The sequence below is a fragment of the Apis cerana genome, linkage group LG11 (genome assembly GCF_029169275.1).
Source record: "Apis cerana isolate GH-2021 linkage group LG11, AcerK_1.0, whole genome shotgun sequence".
In the NCBI taxonomy this organism is placed as follows: Eukaryota; Metazoa; Arthropoda; class Insecta; order Hymenoptera; family Apidae; genus Apis; species Apis cerana.
This window is the reverse complement of record NC_083862.1, coordinates 12,552,282-12,571,769: the sequence shown is the minus strand read 5'-3', so window position 1 is coordinate 12,571,769 and position 19,488 is coordinate 12,552,282. Positions and strand designations below refer to the sequence as shown.

Here is a 19,488-nt window from a genome sequence, read left to right as displayed (position 1 = left end):
ACAAATAGTTAATGAGCTGTCCTTATATATATATATATATTGTTCGTATTACGCTCCAATTTAATTTAGTTGATACGATACGCGCTCTTCACTGAAAATACCTCTTCTCGTATTCACGCAAAACACGGAATCGCGAATTGCTATCCATATTGCCACAAATAAAAATGAAAACTGTTCGAATATTGACACAAATTAAAACTTTTATATTTTAATATTTTATATACCTTTACAAAGTGTAAAGGAAAAAAAATTATTGAATATTAAAGTCTATATTGTTGTTTCGTGCGATATTTTACGAAGCAATTTCCAAGATGCATCCTCGGTTTGTCAGAGCAAGCAGAGCAATAGCACCTTTCCTTTTGATTTTTTTATTGAATAATTATTTGTTTCGCGCACTATTTTATTAACAAGTTCGTTAATAAGAAATAGTTTAAAAAAAATCCTGCAGATTTTTCGTACAAATTTCCGATCCTGTGCATATTATTCCATTCGGAATTTTCTTATTTCATCTCATTATCTCATTTCCATGTTCATCACGGTTCTCTCTATAATTCCATGCTTACTTACTAAAACTCAAAACGCTTCGAAAATAATATTTCTCTCCCCACGACCGTCAAACTCGGAAAAATCTAGCCACTTGACGTTATACTATTCCACATCCCATAAGATCACGCGTAAATTAGGAATAATCCATTTATAAAGCTACTCTAAGAAAACCAAACATAAATAAATACCGTCAATCCGAGTGGTGACTCTCGGTCACCGTCTTCCCTCGAGAGAATATTTCGAAAAGAACAGTATCTCGACAGGTACAGCATGTTCGACGCCCTGGACCTGGAATACGCCCTCCTGAGGGCGGCAACCCGCGGCTCCGTGGGCCCCTACTCCCTCTCGGAGTCCCTCCACAAGCTGACGTTCACCCAGAGCTTGGCCTTTCCCGCGCTTGCCCGGGGCCTGGCCTCGAAGCAGAGCGTGCCCACGAGGAGGCCCCAGCAGCACACCGAGAGCGGTTTGAACGCGTTCGCCAAGGTGGTGACCGCCCTTGTACTGGTGCTGGTCAGCGTGCTCGTGTTCGGCGTGGTGTACAAGTTCGTGAGGACGTGAGGATGGTTGCTGGTGCCCGATCGGCCCTCCGACTCCTCGCAGGAGTTCGATCGGCCGGGCACCGGCGACGCCTTCGACCACTGAGCGAAACAACTCCCAGGGAGAGAATCTATTCCATGATCTTCGTGGCTGGCGGAGGCCTAACCCTTGCTGACGGACGAGGAGATCCTTGATCTGGGACCGATTCCGGAGGAGTGCGATGCCGCGTGCGAGCTTGTTACGAATGGAAAATCCTCGAAAGGGGATTGTTTCGACTTGTGATCGAAGAAAGAAAGAAATTTCTAAATCTTGATACGAGCATTTTTACCGAGCGTGTATTACTACAATTCGATATTTATCGCGCTATTTTTATGCGAAAAAATGCGTGCAACCCATTTACATTTCGTAAAAAAAGAAAAAAAAGGAAAAAGAAGATGTATGTATAATTTTTTCTCTTTCTCTCTCTTTCGAATAAACACGTTCGCGAATAGCAATTTGTTTTCTCCGTTTCTTTTTTTTTTTTTTTTTACGTAATTAAAACGAATCGTACACGCCTCTAATATCGAACGTAACATTTGAGTTGTCGAATTAAATATGCATTTATTCGCTTCTTTCGGAAATTTGAATTTTTCGAAATTATTTGGTTTCAATCGTAGAGAGATAGGTAATTCCAATTACGCGCAATCGATTTTATAAACGATATCCCTCTCGTTCGAACGATCCTCCCCCTTAACATCAACCGACGATTCGGCGTACGATTAAAATCTTCCGCCCCCGAGAGAAATGCGTGGAAAAACGATAATGCACGCTTTTTAATCGGGCGGAAAGAGTCTCCAAGTGCTTTTATCCCGATACGACAATCGCTCCGACGATATTTAAAAACGATCGGATGTAATATATTTATAATCGCGGTTACGAATTCCTCCACGTTGATAAATCGACGCGTTAAACGCCTCGTTGAAACGCGTATCCCGAAACAGGGGTTTGTTTCGAAAATGGCTGGAAAAAAAACATGTTACCATGGAAACGTTTGTCGAATCGTAATTATTTTTCTTTTCGCGTATTTTACATCGATCGACCGTTACATACGTTGCCACGTTTCTCGTTGCTCAAACGTTTTCATTTATCAACCCATGCTTGGAAAGTTTCTATATATATATATATATTTTTGGTATATCGCGCGAATTCGTTTCGTGTATCGTAGGCACAAGTTAATCCGGAAATGAAATTTCTTTTTTCCAATCTTCACTTTGCACGAGAGAATCGTGAAATGTATACACATATGTACTCTATATATATATTGTAAATATGTATATATATATATATATATATATGCAAGTATCAACGAAGGAGTACCTTCGATTCTTTGATTCGTTGTATGGGAAGCAACGAAATTTCTATTTGATAATATCGGCGATGTTTAATATCGTTGACATTTAAAGAAAACATTGAAAATACTTGTATATATATATATATATATATGTAAATGAGGTATAGAATAGAGAAAAGGAGAAGAAGAGTTTTTTTTACCTTGGATAAAAATCAAATAAAAAGTTGGAGACAATTATTCGATTAATCTGGCCGGATCTTTAGAGGAGATATTTTTCCACTGAAAGGAAGAAGAAATGGGTTTTGAATAAAAAGAATAAAAGGATGTACTTTCGACGAGAATGGTTATTGTCGCTGTAGAACGTAAACAATGTAATATCGATATAGCATCGCCTAGTAGTCGTTTCTTTTCTTTTTTTATTTCAAGAAGAGTACTTCTTTTTGGAAAGAAACCGATCTTCATACTGTACATACAAAAAGAAAAAAGAAAAAAAAGAAACTCTCGAATTTGTTCAAACTATATATTCCGAATAAAGATTTTTTTCGATAATTTATTCCATCCCTTGTATCCTTCCAAAGGGTTCGTATTCAGATCGTATTTCACTTACCACTCGCACAGGTTGAACTTTTCATTGAACGCAGTCGAAGTAAATATGAAAAAGAAACGAGAATACGTAGCAATTTTTGGGAGAAAGGTAATGAAAGGAGAAGGGGGAGAAGAAGAAAAAGAAGAAGACGATCGAGACGAGAACCGATTCGACATCGGCTAAGAAGAAGCCGTTTATTATTTTACAGTCGCGTGATTCCATTTCCCTCTCCCTCCCCCCTCCCCCCGGCGTATCCCTAGTCTGAAGAAGTTTATACTTTTGAAAGTTTACAACAGAGTGTTCCCTCTTCGAATTCTCACATCTATAAGGTGCTAAGATATCTACAGTGATATAATTCCTCTGTTTACACGAGTATACACGCATCTCCACCGTGGATTAATCCATCGTGTTTCCTTTCTTGTCGTGTCCTTTCATCCATCCTTTCCATATTTCGCCTCCTTCCTTTATATATTTACAAGAGATTCTCCTTTTTATTGCTACTTTACAGTATCTCGTTTGCGGCAAACGTGTACACGTTTTGCTCGTGTGTGTCCGTTTTCCCTTCTTATAATTCATCCGTCGCGTATGCGGAGATGTGTGTCGTGGACCGCGCAACATATCAATTGGAAGTACAGTGGAGAAAGATTCAACGAGCGAACTTTCCTCCTCCCTTCTTCTTCTTCTTCTTCTTCTTTTCTTTCGTTCTTTCTTTCTCTCAATCAAGCAAATACTCGAGAAAATTCGTCTCCTCCTTCCCTCTTTCCTTCTCTTCTCTCCTCTTAGAGAAGAATTTACGTTTATTTCGATTTTATTATATACGCATAATTTCTCATTCATCGTGTCTCACGTAGTAGCAGTTCTTCTTCCAGGTGAGAAAAAAACGAAAGCTCAAGAAAGAAAAAGAACCGTAACGACCCGAGGGTGTACAAGTTGAGGAGGTTCGTCTAAGAAGGTTGTCGATTCTTCTAAAATATAAACGACGGATTTTTAAAAAAGATTTTCCTTCGGAAGGGTTTTGCTTCGATTGCCCCTCCCCCTCTTTCCATTTCTCCTTATCTAGCTATAGGTCTGATCACTGTTGTCGCGCTTAGGCCGTTTCTTTCTCGTTTTTTTGTTTTTTCTCTTAACTCGCACTCTCTCTCTCTCTCTCATCCTTCGTTGATTCGTGTCTCTCTTTAATCCTTTCGTAACGTGCGTAAAGACGTATCGTTAGAAAAAGCAATGAAAATATCTCGGATTTAAAATTTAGATCGGTGTGGTTTAAAATGTCGTTTAAAAATCACAGTACGAATTACTTTTTTCTCTTTCTTTCTTTCTTTCCCTCTCCACTATCTCGACTTAGTTTAAAAACTTATGGTACGAATTACAAATCGAATAATTTATATATAACCGACGAAAGGATTAAATCCCAACACAATCCCGCTTGTGTTTCCCTCGCGTGTGCGTCTTTTTTTTTCTTTTATCTTTTTCTCTTTTTTTTTTTTTTCACGTACTCGAGTCACCTTCGGTTACGGATTTTATTTATTTGTCAACTCGGCGACTGAAAGTGTAGAAAAATAAATCGTTATTATCACGTTCGAGGACTATAGTGCTACGCTCCCACAGTGGAATCGTCCTATGGACGACGACGTACCCGGATCTTTCACGAAGCCCGATCATCCCGAGGGCAAAATAAGACCAACTTTTAAGATTCTAATTCTCTCTCTTGTACGAAAATCTCCGGCAAAGAACGCTCGGAATAATGAAATGATAAAAGGGGGGAAAGGAAAAGAAAAAGAGCAAAGTTCGTCTTATTTCGATCTCGGGAATCGACTGTTGTTTAGCGATGAGAGCTCGGTGAAATCCCTTGTACGTTGACAATTAAAATCGGATCTAAGCTCTTAAGAAACTTCTTCCTCGCTCTGGTCAACAGATCGAATCGGCTCTTCTGCTTGCAGAAAAATATAGTCGGACCGAAACTATATGGAGGCTTGTCGGTTTTCGTCAAAGAAGACTTTTTTCGCTCCTCGGTAAATAAGTATTCAGTAGTTCAAACACGACGAGAACATTCTGCACGTGACCACGTTAATGAACGGTAAATTTCTAACCTGTCGTCCTCTTTCTTTCTTTCTTTCTTTCTTTCTTCAGTTTCAACGCGCGAGCACTCTTCCTCTCGATTCGACGATGCTCTTAATTTAAACGACGGTTTTTTTTTTTTAAACATTCAGAGTTAGATAGGATCTTATTTATTATTTCTTGTCGTTTCCCTTGTTCTTCTGGATCGCAGTCTACGTCAACCGTCGCGAAAAAGGAAAGGAAATTTTCTAGGAGCAATCGTGCGTTCACGAATGTAGAATAACGAGTCGATAATTTTCCAGAACATCGAATTGCCTCGATGATTGGCTGGATCTTGCGACGGTTAACGAGACGCCATTGCACCGATCTTTCTTCCTCCTCCATTCCATTTTCTTCTTTTACTTTTTTTTTCTGAATTTCATTTTTTTTTTTAATACGTCCTTGTTACATCCTCTTCGAAATTCTACGAGAACAGAGCTCTAGTAATCGACAAAGTGTTTTTTTTTTTTTTTAGAGCTTCTACGAGATTTTTTTTTTTTTTGTTTTACAATACATAACAATTCCTTTACTTTCAATTTTCGATATTTGGAATGTGTTTCTTTTTTTTTCTTCTTCTTCTTCTTTTTTCGACAGTAGTATCTACACATCGATCTTGTACAACGATTATCGTGCAATCGAGATTCGATTGATTTACACATGACGCGATACGATCGGTAATAATTTAATTATAATCGTAACAATTACATGTTCGCGAGAAATGACGCGAATTCGATTAATTTAATTATATCGATCGATGTCGAGAAAATCATTACAACGATTAGACTCTGAAATTCCTCGAGAGAAAGGACCAAAAAAATTATCCCCGTTTAAGAAGACGTTCGAAATATTCTTTTTCCAGATATTACGTACTCTACTCTACACACGTACACACACGCACACGCACGCCCCCGCTCAAAAATCTCACGACACTGCGAAATTTGGATTCCTCGAAAAGGAGAAAAAAGTGGAAACTCTTGTCAATTCGTTCGCCTCGAAATCGATGAATCGAATTTCGGATTCGTTGGGCAAAAAAAATTAAAAATCACGGTTACGACGGAGCGTGTCGTGAAAATTGTTTAGCGGAAGCGCGTTGAATCTCGCTTGAACGTCGTGTCACGACGGTCACGAGAGACGATTGAGATCGTAAGAAAGCGCACAAGTCGATAATTAGTAACGATAATTAGTTGGAAAGAAAGCCTGAAGGAATATCTCGATACTCTCCGCGAGCCACGTTAGGAAAAAGACCTACCCCTAATTGACCACGCTTCGACCCTCGTCGCGGGATCTAGAAAAATATAGTCGACGATCGCGTAGATATCCTACCACAACGATATTTATACGAGCTATACACACTTTCTTTAAGTTTACGTACTCGATTCCGCTTGGATCGAATTTTCAAAATTAGCTTCTCGGCTAATTAAATTATCCTAGATATGCAAGATTCGACTGGTTTCTTCTTTCTCTCTTTCTTCTTCCTTTTTATCCTTTCGAGTTTCGTCCGTCACTCTTGCTCGAGCTCGAAGCCAGCCTACTGCGAACGATGCACGCTTCTCTTTTCACCGACAGATTCTTCAAATAGGATCTTTTAGATCCACGACGTTTACGAAACGTTTCCTCTCGTTCCTTAATAATCCTAATTGTTTCTTCGATTTTGTACCCTGTTCTTCGACACGATGATCGGTAGTAAGAATTTTTCTTCGGTGGCTGACTTTCCCTTCTTCCTTTTTCTTTTTCCTTCTGATATATATATACACACATACGCCTCTTCGACGAAAGCAATTGCTCTTCGAACGATCGTTAAATAATTCGAAAATGAACTCTTCTCTCCATCTTTCAAAAAAATGCAAACGGCGGGATCCTCTTGGAGCGTTTCCACCTCGAACGGGACGGCTCGAGGATATTTATTCGAGAGGCGCCCCTCCCCTTCGTGAACGAGGAAGGGTTCTTCCCCTCCTTGTTTCTTAGAGCCTTCGAGAGTCGTAGCCTACTGATAGATGATCGGGTGGGTGGGTTCGACGGGCAGGTCGCTGTCCAGGTTCAAGGACACGCCGTCCTTGGACACGAGGTAGTGGGTGAGCAGCTGACCCTTACCCTTGACGAACACCAGGCCGCGCTGCTCGAAGCCGAAGCCGAACGGCTCGAGGATCTTGCGGGTCTCGTCCGTGACCTGGATTCACGATTTCCACGTTTGTTTATAGAAAGATAGAAAGCTCGGGGAGCAATATCGGAGGGAGATTCCTCACCTGGATGCAGCCCACCTTCCCGGTGCTCTCCATCCTGGACGCGACGTTCACGGTGTTCCCCCATATGTCGTAGTGAGGCTTCCTGGCCCCGATCACCCCAGCCGTGACGGGGCCGTGATTGATGCCCATCTTGAGTACGAAGTGGTTGAAACTCTGCTCGTTGATGCTCGACAACGCTTTCTTCAACTCGAGGGCGAACTCGACCAGGGTCGACAGGTGGCCCCATCGAGGCGCCTCCTCGGACTCCGCCGACTCGGTTATCCCGGACGCCGCCATGTACGTCGACCCTATCGTCTTTATCTTGATGATGTCCTTGAACTTGTTCTGATCCAGGATCTGGAAACGAGGAAAAAGAAGAGGAAGAGAATTTTCTTGAAAGCTCGCAACGAAGGAAGATTTTCGAAAGCGATTTTCGCTCACCGCGTCGAAATCGGATATGACCTCGTTCAGGAATCTGAGACACTCGAGGCCTTGGTTGTTGATGCTCTCCTCGCTGTAGAAATCGGCAAAGTTGGGCATGCTGGCGAATAGTACGCCCACCTCGGCGTAGCTCTGGCTGTAGAGGTCGTCGTGGTGCCTCGCCCTCGAGAGGAAATAGGCGGCCACGTGGGGCGGGAGGATGTTGTATATGAGGGCGCCGTTCCTCCGTTTCATGTCGGCCGCCCTTTCCCTCTGCGCCACCACCTCCCTGCCCCTTAGGTACAACATCCTCCTCGACTTCTCCGCCTGCGGATCGATCGAGCACGAGTCGAGTCGTCGAAACCTTAACTTTACCCTTAACTTAACCTTTTTTTTTCATTATTCGACCGGTTGGGTCGAAAGGTTTTTTTTTTTAAATATACACGTGCGTGTGCATTCATTTTCCCCCTCCTCTCTCTCTCTTCCTTCTTCCTTTTCGAAAAGAGAGAGGTTTCGTTTCACGGCTAATTGTGATCCTCGAGGAGTGTCGACAGAGTCTTTTCCTTCTTCCTCGACGAGGAAATTGAATTTTTCGAAACCACAGAGAGAGAGAGAGAAAGCCACGTTTCTTTTTCACTTACCGAAATCAGCGAAGATCTTGGAATGCACACTGGATCGAGCACGTTCAACTTTGTTATTCAACGTTTCGAGGGAGTTGAAGGGGTAAATTTTAGAATCGGAACTCACGTATCTGGAGACGATGACCAAAGAGGTGGCGACGGTGAGCAGGGTGACGGACAGGCAGAATTTCGACGGAACTGCGGATGGTTGGAGGGGCGAGGAGGCGTGATCCTCCCAATCGAGCCTCGAGCCGAGTAGCCAGATGTTGGTGAAGCATTGGAAGCCCGCGGTCGCGTACATCAGGTACGCTTTGCCCAGATAACATATGTAGGTCGGCATCGAGGTGGCCACCAGCGTCAGCACGCCGATGTACGAGTAGTAGGAAGGGTAGGGGCACTTGGTTGACAGGGTTACGTTGGTCGAGTTCAACGATGGGATAGTTTCCTCGACCACCACGCAGTTTAACTGTGGAATGGCGATAGATAGAAATGGAAACCGTGAACGAAGCACGATTTTAATCGAAAGGATTTGTGGCGGGGTTTGAAAAAGAGAATCGAGACGTGCGTACCATATCGAGGAGGAGGAAGAGGCCGAGGGAGAATATCATGAGCGAGGCAAGAGCTCTTCTCAGCCACATGGCTTTGATGGAGCTGCCCAGACAAGTGGCGCCGGCCAAAACAACGGCGAACAGCACCACGACCCCGATACCGCCCCACGTGAAAGGCCCCCACGGTTGAAACCTCCAAACAGGAGCGGAACAGACCATCACCAATGGGCCCCCCAGCAACGACAGGGGGGAGAACGCTTCCTCGGCATTGTGGAACGCCAATTCCACCTTCGGGTCCTTGAAGTGCAGGGTCAACCAGTGTGCGTGACCCTTCAGATTCACCCCTCCAGCTACGATTCGACATTTCCTTTTTTTTTTTTTTTTTTCAAAATTATTTTACTTTACAGCAACTTACTAAATTCTAATCTAAAAGAATATCACCGATCCCTCGCAAGTTGAATTCGATCAACATCGGATACTGATATTTATTTAAAAAATATATCATCAGATACTGATATATTTAAAAAGAAAAATAAGTAGAAATTTTACCGAAATTTATCTAAAAAATATTCGATCCCTCGCAAGTTGAATTGACATTTATAAAAAAAAAAGTAAGTAGCTCGTGATTTATCTAAAAAATATTCGATTCCTTGTAATATTCGATCAGTATCAGATGCCGATATTTACTAAGAAAAAAAGAAAAGAAAAGAAAAAGAAAGAAGTAAATAGTTTGTGATCGATAGTAAAAAAGAAATTTATTAAAATTTATTAAAAGATATTCGATCCTTCGCAAGTTGAATTGACATTCGATCAACATCAGATATCGATATTTATTTAAAAAAAAAATAAGTAATTCGTGATCAATACTAAAATAAAAATTTTACCGAAATTTATCCAAAAAGATATTCGATCCGCAAGTTGAATTGATATTCGATCAACATCAGATATTGATATTTATTTAAAAAAAAAATAAGTAGTTTGTGATTGATAAGAAAAAAGAAATTTTACAGAAATCTAAAAAATATTCGAATATCCCTCGCAAATTGAATTGACAATCTTAAAAAAAAAGCTCGTGATCGATATTTATCTAAGAAATATTCGATCCCTCGCAAGTTAATATTCGATCAGTATCAGATGCCGATATTTACTAAAAAAAAAAAAGAAAAGAAAAAGAAAGAAGTAAATAGTTTGTGATCGACAGTAAAAAAGAAATTTTACCGAAATTTATTAAAATTTATTAAAAGATATTCGATCCTTCGCAAGTTGAATTGATATTCATAAAAAAAAAAAAAGTAATTCGTGATCAATACTAAAATAAAAATTTTACCGAAATTTATCCAAAAAGATATTCGATCCGCAAGTTGAATTGACATTCGATCAACATCAGATACTGATATTTACTTAAAAAAAAAATAAATAGTAAAAAATATTCCCTCGCAAGTTGAATTGACAATCTTAAAAAAAAAGCTCGTGATCGATATTTATCTAAAAAATATTCGATCCCTCGCAAGTTAATATTCGATCAGTATCAGATGCCGATATTTACTAAAAAAAAAAGAAAAAAGAAAAGAAAAGAGAAAGAAAGAAGTAATTTGTGATCGATATTAAAAACGACGTCTCAATTTGTTTACTTTTGCTGTCGAGCTCCTTCCTCAGCCTCTGCCTAAACTCCTCCGAGTCCTCCTTGTTGTTCCTCCCATCCCCCAAGTTCTCCATCGCCCTCCTGCTGTTCTCCGCGTCCGTGAGCGAGGCTAGACTCTTGGTCACAGCCGGTATGAAGGGTTTCAACGCGCGGACTATGAAGTAAGTGACGATCCCCGCTTTCTGGAGTGCCTCTTCTCTGTCCTCGCCGTGAGCTGGCTCGACCTCGAACTCCCCGTTCAGGAAGCTCAGCGTCGCGTTCGAGATGTGCACCCTCCTTCGAACCATTGTTATTCGCTCGTTCCAAGCTTTCTTTTTCTTTTTTTTTTCTTTCATACGTTCTTCCAGACTTGGAGAAACGAACGAACTTTCCAATTTCATCCAACGATAGATCGAATAGAAGAAGAACGACACTTCGAGACTGTGTTTGCGCTTCCCTCGTTCTCGACAAGATGAAAGTAGACAACTTACTTACGAGGCTTATTAATGAATTTTTCGATGAAAATTTATATGAAAAAAAAAAACTTCAATCTTGCTAAAATTGTACGAATGGTGGAATCTCTGTTTTTCGAGAGAGAAACGGGGAAGGGAAAGAGGCCTCGCGTGACCGAAGATGGAACGTTAATTATTTCGATCGCATTAGCCTGATGGAAGAGAAGGAAGAATTACAAGATGGGCGGGTAAGCGGATTTCGAGAGATATCTCGCCCTTTGACCGGCTAAAATTAAAGTTACGACAGGGCATTAAATAAAAAGTGCTCGCCAGGCGTAATTAATGTCGAAAGATACACACGCTAAGAGAGCTCATTACGTGTCAGCCACGGCGTTTCTCAAGGACGCGTTTCATACATCGATATCGTTTATTATCCCGCAATTTTGCCAGCTTTCCATTTTTCTCTTTCTTTCCTTCTTCTCGTCGAGAAACCCCGTGCAAAACTTGTTATTCGTATAAATACATATAATTGGAATGTGATCGATCGAGAGGGTGTTCGTTCTTTTATTTTCGCGAGTAAAGAAGAATATCGGAGAGAAGGTTGATCCTCACCCCGCCATTCCGCTGCTCTCCATCTTGTTGGCCAACTCGACGTCCTTGCTGTACACGTCGAACTGCCACTGCCTCTGGCCAAGGACGCCGGCCAGCACAGCCCCTGTATGTATTCCCACCCTCATGTCCACGGGGCTGTTGGTCGTTTGCTGCACGTACTTGATGGCCTCCACCATTGATAGACCCATGTAAACGCAGAGGACGGCGTGGTCCGGCCTTTCTATCGGTGCCCCACTGATGCAGTAGTAACAGTCGCCCAGGATCTTTATTCGCAGCTGCTCGAACCTGGACCAGACAATTCTTTCCCGCGTATTGAAAAGAATAAAAATTCGGGAAAAAGGGAAAGTTTGGGAAATTTTCGTTCAACTTTGCTTGGGATTGAAATTTTTCCCTGGAACCTGTTAATCGCTTCACCCCGTGATCGTATCGATTAAGCCATAAAATGGGGTTGAGTGGGGATTTCGCGTGAAGGAGGAGGATTTGATCTCTCTTTTTCTCTACGGATACATGTCAAGGAACATCTCGAGTGGAGGCTGGATTTATACGTTGATCCACTAACGTCCAGGGGTGCGCCTTTAATTATTTCAATTCTCCGCATTCCATTCTTCACAGAGGGATTCAATTATTCTCGAAAACTTGCTTTTCCCACCCTACTTTTTTTATCAAGGATTTTGGATTGAATTCAGAATCTGATCGATCTCTGGAATAATATATTCTTGTATATACACGAATTGAAAGCAAAGCGAACCGGTTAAAATTCCTCTTTTAATCTTTCTTTATTCGATAAATAAAATCCGTTAAATTTTTCCACCGCCGTTGGAGCATCGTCTGCTCCAAAAAATAATGAAACGAAGCGATAACAAGAAGACGTTGCACAAATTGAAAGAGAAATTATCAAAGGACGCCTCGTCCCCGGCCGTATCGATTGCAAGTCTCGCCAAGGACTCGACGGGTCTTTCTTCATCCGTGGAGGAAGGAAGGAAGAAAGGAAGGACACGCCGATAAAGTCAATTTAGCGGCTGGCAATTTCAGGATTTTCATTATTCCCCTCGAGGAGGGAATGAAAAGGGTCCGTAACCGGGTCACAGCCGAGTGCGGATGGCAAACGAACGAATTCTCCCCGATTAATCCGTTTGTTCGTTTATCGACCACTCCTCCCCTCCCCAGCTCGATCTCCACGATTGGACGAGAGGCTGTGCACCTCTGATACCCGTCCCGAGAAAAGAAAGAAAAGGAAAAACCTATCCTCTGTTTCAAAAAGCGCTCGAAACCTCTTCTCTAGAATGAAAATTTAACGAACTTAATTATTATCACTATCGTTATACCATCGTTTGCCCGCCAATAATTTCTTTCTCTCGAACGTTATCGCCAATTGGATTTAGCACCAACCTTTCGCTGAGCTGGTCGAATCGGGCGAACAACTCGTTCAGGATCTTGACCAACTCGCTGGCGCTGTACGTGGAGGAGATGGCTGTGAACCCGACGATGTCCGCGTACAGGATCGAGACGTTCTCGTGCCTGGACATGTAGATTTTCTTGAACTGGGTGTCGAGCGAGGCGCCAAGATCCTGCCTCATCTTCACCGCCACGTGTTCGGGCAGAACGCTGAGCAGCAACCTCTCCTGCTCGGTGCTCTGCTCCTCGATCACCAATTGCACCTCCAAACTCTGCCTGGTCTCCAGGAACGCTCTGCGCTGTTGGAACTCCGTCAGGGAGTAACTGGAGACACCGAGAACCATGGCGCTCACGGAGAGCGTCACCGTCAGCACCTGGAAGAAATTTTTTTTCCTCTTTCTTGAAGAATCGGAAAAGGAAGAGAGAAGAAAATGATTAAATGAAGAAGGGGGATATAAATATTTTTATATCCGTCGCGAATATGTTGGTATATTCGTGCGATATTTTATTATTATCGGGAAGGATTATGCAATAAGATAGGGAAGATGTTTAAACGAAATGATTTATACGAGAGGTGTGAAATAAATATGGATGATAAAGTGTGTAGATATTGAAAGGAGAAAAAAATTGTATTTAAATGAATTTCAGTATTTTTTTTCTTTTTCTTTTTTTTTTTATCGCGGAATATCGTACGGCTGTTTCGGAATATGAATATAAATGATGAAATAGAGAGATATTATAAAGTGAAATCAGCCACGTTATTATATACATTTTTACACGAGTGGAATATCTATGAATGATCGTAAAAAAAAAAAAAAAAAGAAAAAAAAGAAAAAGCTATTTGCAATTTAACGAATCTTGCATTAAATCAACTTGATTTCGAGTTAAAAATTTAAAATTATGTTTCATGCATATGCAAGTTTCGATTACTATTTCGCAACAACAACAACAACAACAATTTCGAATGGATTTATCGTAAGGAGAAAAAAAAGGAGTTTCGCAACGTTTCGAAGCTGTCCTTCGATCTCTGGAATTCGCACCGTTCACATCATCGTTCGAAGACGAGAATTGTGCAAATTGATTCTACGTTTCGTCGACTCGACGAAACATTCCACACTTGTCCTCCGACTAACTAAAAGTTTTAAAAGACTAACTAAAAGTTTTAAGATCGTTAAATCACTTGTTTAATTCAAAGGGATCGAGTTTAGAAAACGTTTTACTATCAATTCCACAATTTCGAATTAATTAACATTTCGATCAACTATTATTTCTTTACATTCAAAATCGAATTAATTAAAAATAAAGAATTCAAACTTTCCCCTCCCCTGTAATCTCGTCAATTCCCGATCGAGCAGTACACGTATACGAATAATTAACACGTCCACTCTTACCCTCGTTTCAAAATACGGTCTCCGCACGATCGATAATCGTCCCCTCCCCTCCTCCTCGTTACGATCGTCACAGCTTTGAAAATTCGTTCCAGCTGGCCGATCGAAATCGACACGATTCCCCTCCGAGTTGTCCCCATTCAACGCTTTTGTTTGTTTGGGGATCGTAATCGAAACGATCGATTTTCCTAATCTCCTTCGTTGATTCCTTCGTTTTCGATCTCTGCTCCTTGCTCGAGAATAATGCGACGCGACGCGCCCCGTTTCGCAGGCGCTCATTAATCGGGAAAAGGATTGGACGCACCCTTGATTAACCCTTGGACGGAGGGGTTGGTTGAGCATTGGAAAACAGGCGATGATTTCAATTGTCCGACAGGATGGATTGCGATCGTCGTTTCCCGTGTCGATGGGTTCGAAAGAAACGTGCAACTGGCCATTGAAAACCGATCGTATGTCGTGCATGGAAAGGCGGCGTGTCGCGTCATTGCACATCTCTCTCTCTCTCTCGCTCCGTCTGTCTCCATGCCTGTGCCGTGCATCTTCTTCTCCTCCTCTTCCTATCTCTCTCTCTCTCTCGCTATTTTAAACAACCATTGACCGAACTCTACTCGAGCGTCACTAACGACAGAACGAACCGTGTACACGAATCGAACTTTCGCTTTCGCGATCGTCCGGCCAAATTTGTAACGCGATTCGAGTCCTGGCCTCGAAACCCGATATCTTTCTCGCGTCGAGGCGACCGCGATTATTGTTATTATTATTGTTGTTGTCGTTTCGGGGAGAGGAAAAAGATAAGATAAGAAAGGGAAGAAAGAAGGAAACAGTGGCAGGAATAATTTAGAAACACTTTTGTTTTCGAGTTTTGTGCGTTTAAAAGTTTATGCGCAACCTTGAATTTTATAATCCCGTAACGTGTATGCAGCCTTGAATTTTAATCTCTCGTAAAAGAGAGAGAGAAAAAAAAGAGAGAAAGAATTCAGATCAGTTTGATAAGGAAATTCTCGCGACCTGGATACACACACGCCCAGATTTCAGAAGGGAGATTAATCAATCGAGTTGATTAGGCCTCGTTCTATTGCAAACAGGACATTCTTTGTAAACAAAAATAAGAAAATAAAAAAAGGAAAAATTCATAAATTCCACCCGACCGATCCTTAATTCGCCCCATCGATCATTCAAGTGTCAACGAAGAAAATTCTCTGGTAATTTTCGAACTAGTCCATCTCGAAAAACTCCTCTCTTAATAATCATGACGAGCTCGTAGGTGGAAGAATTTACGATGCTAATCGATCGCGACAGGGGAGCAAGAGAGGCGATTAGCAATTCTTTCATCAAGGATCGATCGATCGGAATCGACAACGCATATTTGAATCGGAACAATTCTCTTCGACGATCAGGGCGAGTTTAATTACGAACTTGCCAGTTGTTCGTTCACCCCTTTCGCTCGCATCGTCGTTTTAATTAGCTGGACCGGCTAAACTGGACGTTGACCGTTCAGATCGATTGAAAACAATTTCTTCAAATTTTTAGAATATTTTAGAACGATCCGTTCTCCTTTTCTGCGTTTCGGTTTTAAAATTTTAAGTTTATCGATAAAAGTTGGAAAAAACGATACGATATTATCGATAATAATTTCTTTGTGATTGTGACAAATTTTTTTTCTCTTCGCTCTCCGCGCGAGCAAAGAAAACTCGGGAAAAGCTTGTCGATGTTGTACACACATTGCTTTTATCTCCCTATATTATTTTTAATTTTACTCATCCGGGAAATATATAAGTTGATAAGTTGATAAATAATTGAATATTTTTGATTCCAACGAAATTTAATACGAAAACTCAGACTAATTTCCCATGTATGTAATTGGGTCACGCAAACACGAATATAACGATATAAGATCAAATTCAATCAAGGAGAAAGGTATCGCGATTGTTATAATAAAATCTTTTTGTAACCAATTTTGCTTACAAACTGTTTACATTTTTTGAGGAGGTTCAATATCGGAACACGAGTATTTCACTCTGCGCAAACGTAAATGGAACTGTAGAAAAAATTGCTATGAACGCGAAACAATAACCCAGTACATAACCTAAAATTTGCACGATTGATCAGGACATGGAAATGAAAAATCCCTTCGAAACGAAATTTTCATAAGTACGTTATTTAAAAAAAAAAAAACTGCCCTTTTTAAAACTGCAGTTGTTAAAAAACACACGCGTGCACACGTGCATCACGCACAGTTATCTCCGATAAAATTAATGTCGAGATTTTTATTGGGATAAAAAACACGATCATATAGCACGTCTATTTATTTTCATCGTGCCGCTTTAATTCCAATCGTCTATTTATAATATATTAAGGGACACTTTACAGGTCGATAATTCCAGTGTTAAAGATTTGATGTAACGACGGTTCGCCGAGGGGCGGATTAAATGTGTAAAATTTCTAGGTTATATTTAGATCAAAGCGCGAAAGGTTAGAATTTTTTTCAAATTAATCCCTCGTTAAACTTAACCAAGATCGGTGCCTTTCCTCAAGTCTCCGTTCCGTCTCTGGATGGAAAAGAAAATAAGAATTGCGACGAGAAATTCCAACTCTTACGAACAACCAGCAATCAGCCGGGGCGTTAACTTGTTGCACGAGCGCCGCGTTTCGGCAATTTTCTCGCTCATTTTTCCGAGATCTTACTTTGGAATCGAAGAATATATAATCGTGCTTTTTCCTATTTTCCAAAATAATTAAAAAACGTTCTATAAATTCTTTTCTTTTATTTTTAATTTCATTTAAAGTTTGTGATTACGAAAACTTGGACGAGACGTTTTAGTAGATTTTATATGCGGAATTTTGAAAGAATACTACTCCGTCGGAAGTGATCGTTTCATTTGCCCGATAAAAATTTCGAAACGTTCGATCGAAATGATTAAAAAAAAAGATGTCTAATCCAAAGATCCGTTATTTTTAATCGACGTCGTAACGTATCGAGTTCTATAAATTCCACGGGCATCGGCTAAAATTAGAATATCCTGGAAACATAGCGCGCGCGAGCCTCTAATGTGAAAAAAATCGCGTTGTAACGAGATAACCATGAATCGCGGAATCGAAACGAACGGTAAACCCTTGGATTCGAATCGAGGACGTCGAAGAGAAAAAGGGAGGGGAAGAAAAATTTGAATTCCGGCAAACTTCTCTCCGAGAGAACGTATTTTCAAAAATAGCGAGCGCGCTCCATTCAACGTTCCATCGCAGAGGCGTTGGAATAGAAGATAATGCGAGGGCTCGAGCGTGGCTAACGTTGCGACAATGGATCGTTGGAGGCGCGACCGACCACTCGACACCGCGTCTTCGTATATCGTCGCGTATCGATCGATCGAAAAACACGCGTAAGAAGGCGACCGCTTATCACGGCAAATTAGTTCGACGGGGATTTCGGCAACAGTTGTTTCGGGACGATCGTCGAATCGTTCGAGACAGGGGTCACTCGACAACGGGCCGCGCGTTCGATCGTTGAGAACGCAAAATGTGCCTTGATCCCAGCGGCCATCTTTCCTACTATTTTATGTACATATATATCTCGTTTCTTTTTCAAGACTCGTGCATCGAGGCGACAGAATTGGCGTTTCGGTGGAAACATGAAACGTGACGTACCAAAACGTCGACGGGTATCTGTGCAGGCGCTTTCGATAGTCCCACCACGGAAATGACGTATATGGTCGCGGTGCTGCACGCGAGGAGGACGCAGAAGGAGAGCCTGAGGGGTAGAGTGGCGAAGAGCAGGTAGAGCATGAGCAACAGCCAGCCCAGCCCGTCCCTAGGCGTGACCTCGGTCGACTTGAGGAACAGCTGAGCGAGTAGGTGTGCGGTGGACAGCTGCCAGACCATGTGAGGCACCAGCGACCAGAGCGCGTCCTTAGCCCTTGGATTGTGCTTCGCCCAGGCGAGGAAGCCGAGGTTCAGGCCAAGGAAGACGGCGGTGAGGCCGCGGGCCGGCAACTCCTGGCCGGGCGTGAACAGCGTGTTGGCGCCGAACAGGAAAGCCGAGAGGAGGAAGTACTCGAGGCCGCCCCGTCTCTGTTGAAGGGAGGAGGCGCGGTACAGCGTCTCTAGCTTCGCGCTGCTGAAGCTCGTCCGGAGCAGGTTCGACGGCCTGCCCGCGCTCAGGTACGAATCCTCGTTCGAGGTCTCTTGTCTCCGTAACATGGCGCCTCTCTCACGCACCCTCTCGCGCTCTCTTTCTCTCTCTCTCGCAATCTCTCACCGATGTCTTCACATATCTGTCGAGGAGCGCGTTACGCGAGCGGGGCTTGCTGGGCTAATTATTGGCCGCGTGGAAGGAGCATCGTCGAACACCCGTCCCTTTCCGCTCGGGGTTGTGCTCGAGGGAGGGGGAGAGGAGCCCGACCCCGCCTCGGCGAAGGATCTCGGCGTTCGTGTCGGACGATTCCCCACGATAATTTGCTCGCAACCAGGCTTTGCTATCATCGAACGAGCGAGGGCTCCTGCTCGCGTGCCGATTATTATTACTCGCCCCGTCCACCCCCTCCCGTGGCGTTTCGCTCGTCTCGCGAGCGGGAGAGCACACACGCAGCCCGCCTCGGCTTTTACACTCTCACGCACTCTCACACACACGGAGGAAGCAGATGCAGCTGCACCCGCGCGCGGGGTACTGGCCGGGTTACTACTGGCGGCGCTCTTCCTTCTCTCCACACTCTCCATCCGTCTCCGCTCCTCCGGCCGCCTCCGCCGTCCGCCACCTCCTCGCGCACCCGTTCCAGGCTTGCGCCGTGCGACCCACCCCCCTTGCGGCCCTCTAACCCGCGCCGGGTCGATACCAACCCGCCACCGGACCCGGATCCTCCGCTTCCTCCCCGACCTAGCTGCACACCCAAACGTCCTCCTCCTCGTTTCCTCCCGATCTCGGTCACCCGATTTTCGCGCTCTCCTCTCCTCTCCTCTCGAGGAAAGTCGGGAGAAGGTGGCCGATCCAACGAGGGGGAGGCAGAGGGTCGAGGAACCTCGTTTGGGAGGGTAGGAAGAGGGGAAAGAAGCGAACGGGGCAAGTGGGTTAAGTGAGTAGTTTCGATTTCTCGAATCGATTTTTCGCCAAGGATGGATGGAGGGTA

General features: G+C 42.9%; 2 protein-coding genes across 5 annotated transcripts in view; one reads left to right on the top strand and one right to left on the bottom strand.

The window, feature by feature from the left end:
- LOC107995070 (palmitoyltransferase ZDHHC5-A) overlaps window positions 1–4,026 on the top strand; it is a 13,024-nt gene extending 8,998 nt beyond the window's left edge. The window contains exon 4 of the mRNA XM_017052309.3: window positions 810–4,026. Within this exon, the coding sequence (XP_016907798.2) occupies window positions 810–1,104 (295 nt within the window). The 3' untranslated portion in view covers window positions 1,105–4,026. The remainder of the gene's footprint in view (window positions 1–809) is intronic.
- LOC107995067 (adenylate cyclase type 3) lies at window positions 2,920–19,376 on the bottom strand. 4 transcript variants are annotated; one of them, XM_017052299.3, is made up of 9 exons: window positions 18,014–19,376; window positions 12,978–13,357; window positions 11,589–11,873; window positions 10,535–10,821; window positions 8,925–9,253; window positions 8,483–8,821; window positions 7,757–8,062; window positions 7,337–7,672; window positions 2,920–7,260 (listed from the first exon to the last, which is right to left on the bottom strand). In XM_017052299.3, exons 1-9 carry the CDS (start codon window positions 18,563–18,565, stop codon window positions 7,078–7,080), a joined length of 2,997 nt encoding a protein of 998 aa, XP_016907788.1. In that variant the 5' UTR covers window positions 18,566–19,376; the 3' UTR covers window positions 2,920–7,077. The 4 variants fall into 4 exon arrangements, with proteins under 4 accessions (XP_016907788.1, XP_016907789.1, XP_061937924.1 ...); XM_017052300.2 differs by lacking the exon at window positions 18,014–19,376 and adding an exon at window positions 14,375–16,991; XM_062081940.1 differs by lacking the exon at window positions 18,014–19,376 and adding an exon at window positions 14,676–16,991.
- Window positions 19,377–19,488: the final 112 nt, after the last annotated feature.

What these genes read in the sequence shown, in the direction of transcription:
- LOC107995067 (XM_017052299.3), bottom strand. Translation starts at nt 18,565, where the DNA reads ATGTTACGGAGACAAGAGACCTCGAACGAGGATTCGTACCTGAGCGCG. An exon ending in GAAGGAGCTCGACAGCAAAA is followed by an intron (nt 9,254 to 10,534) that starts GTAAACAAATTG and finishes GTCGAATCGTAG; the next exon opens with CTGGAGGGGTGAATCTGAAG. An exon ending in TCTTCCTCCTCCTCGATATG is followed by an intron (nt 8,822 to 8,924) that starts GTACGCACGTCT and finishes GCCATTCCACAG; the next exon opens with TTAAACTGCGTGGTGGTCGA.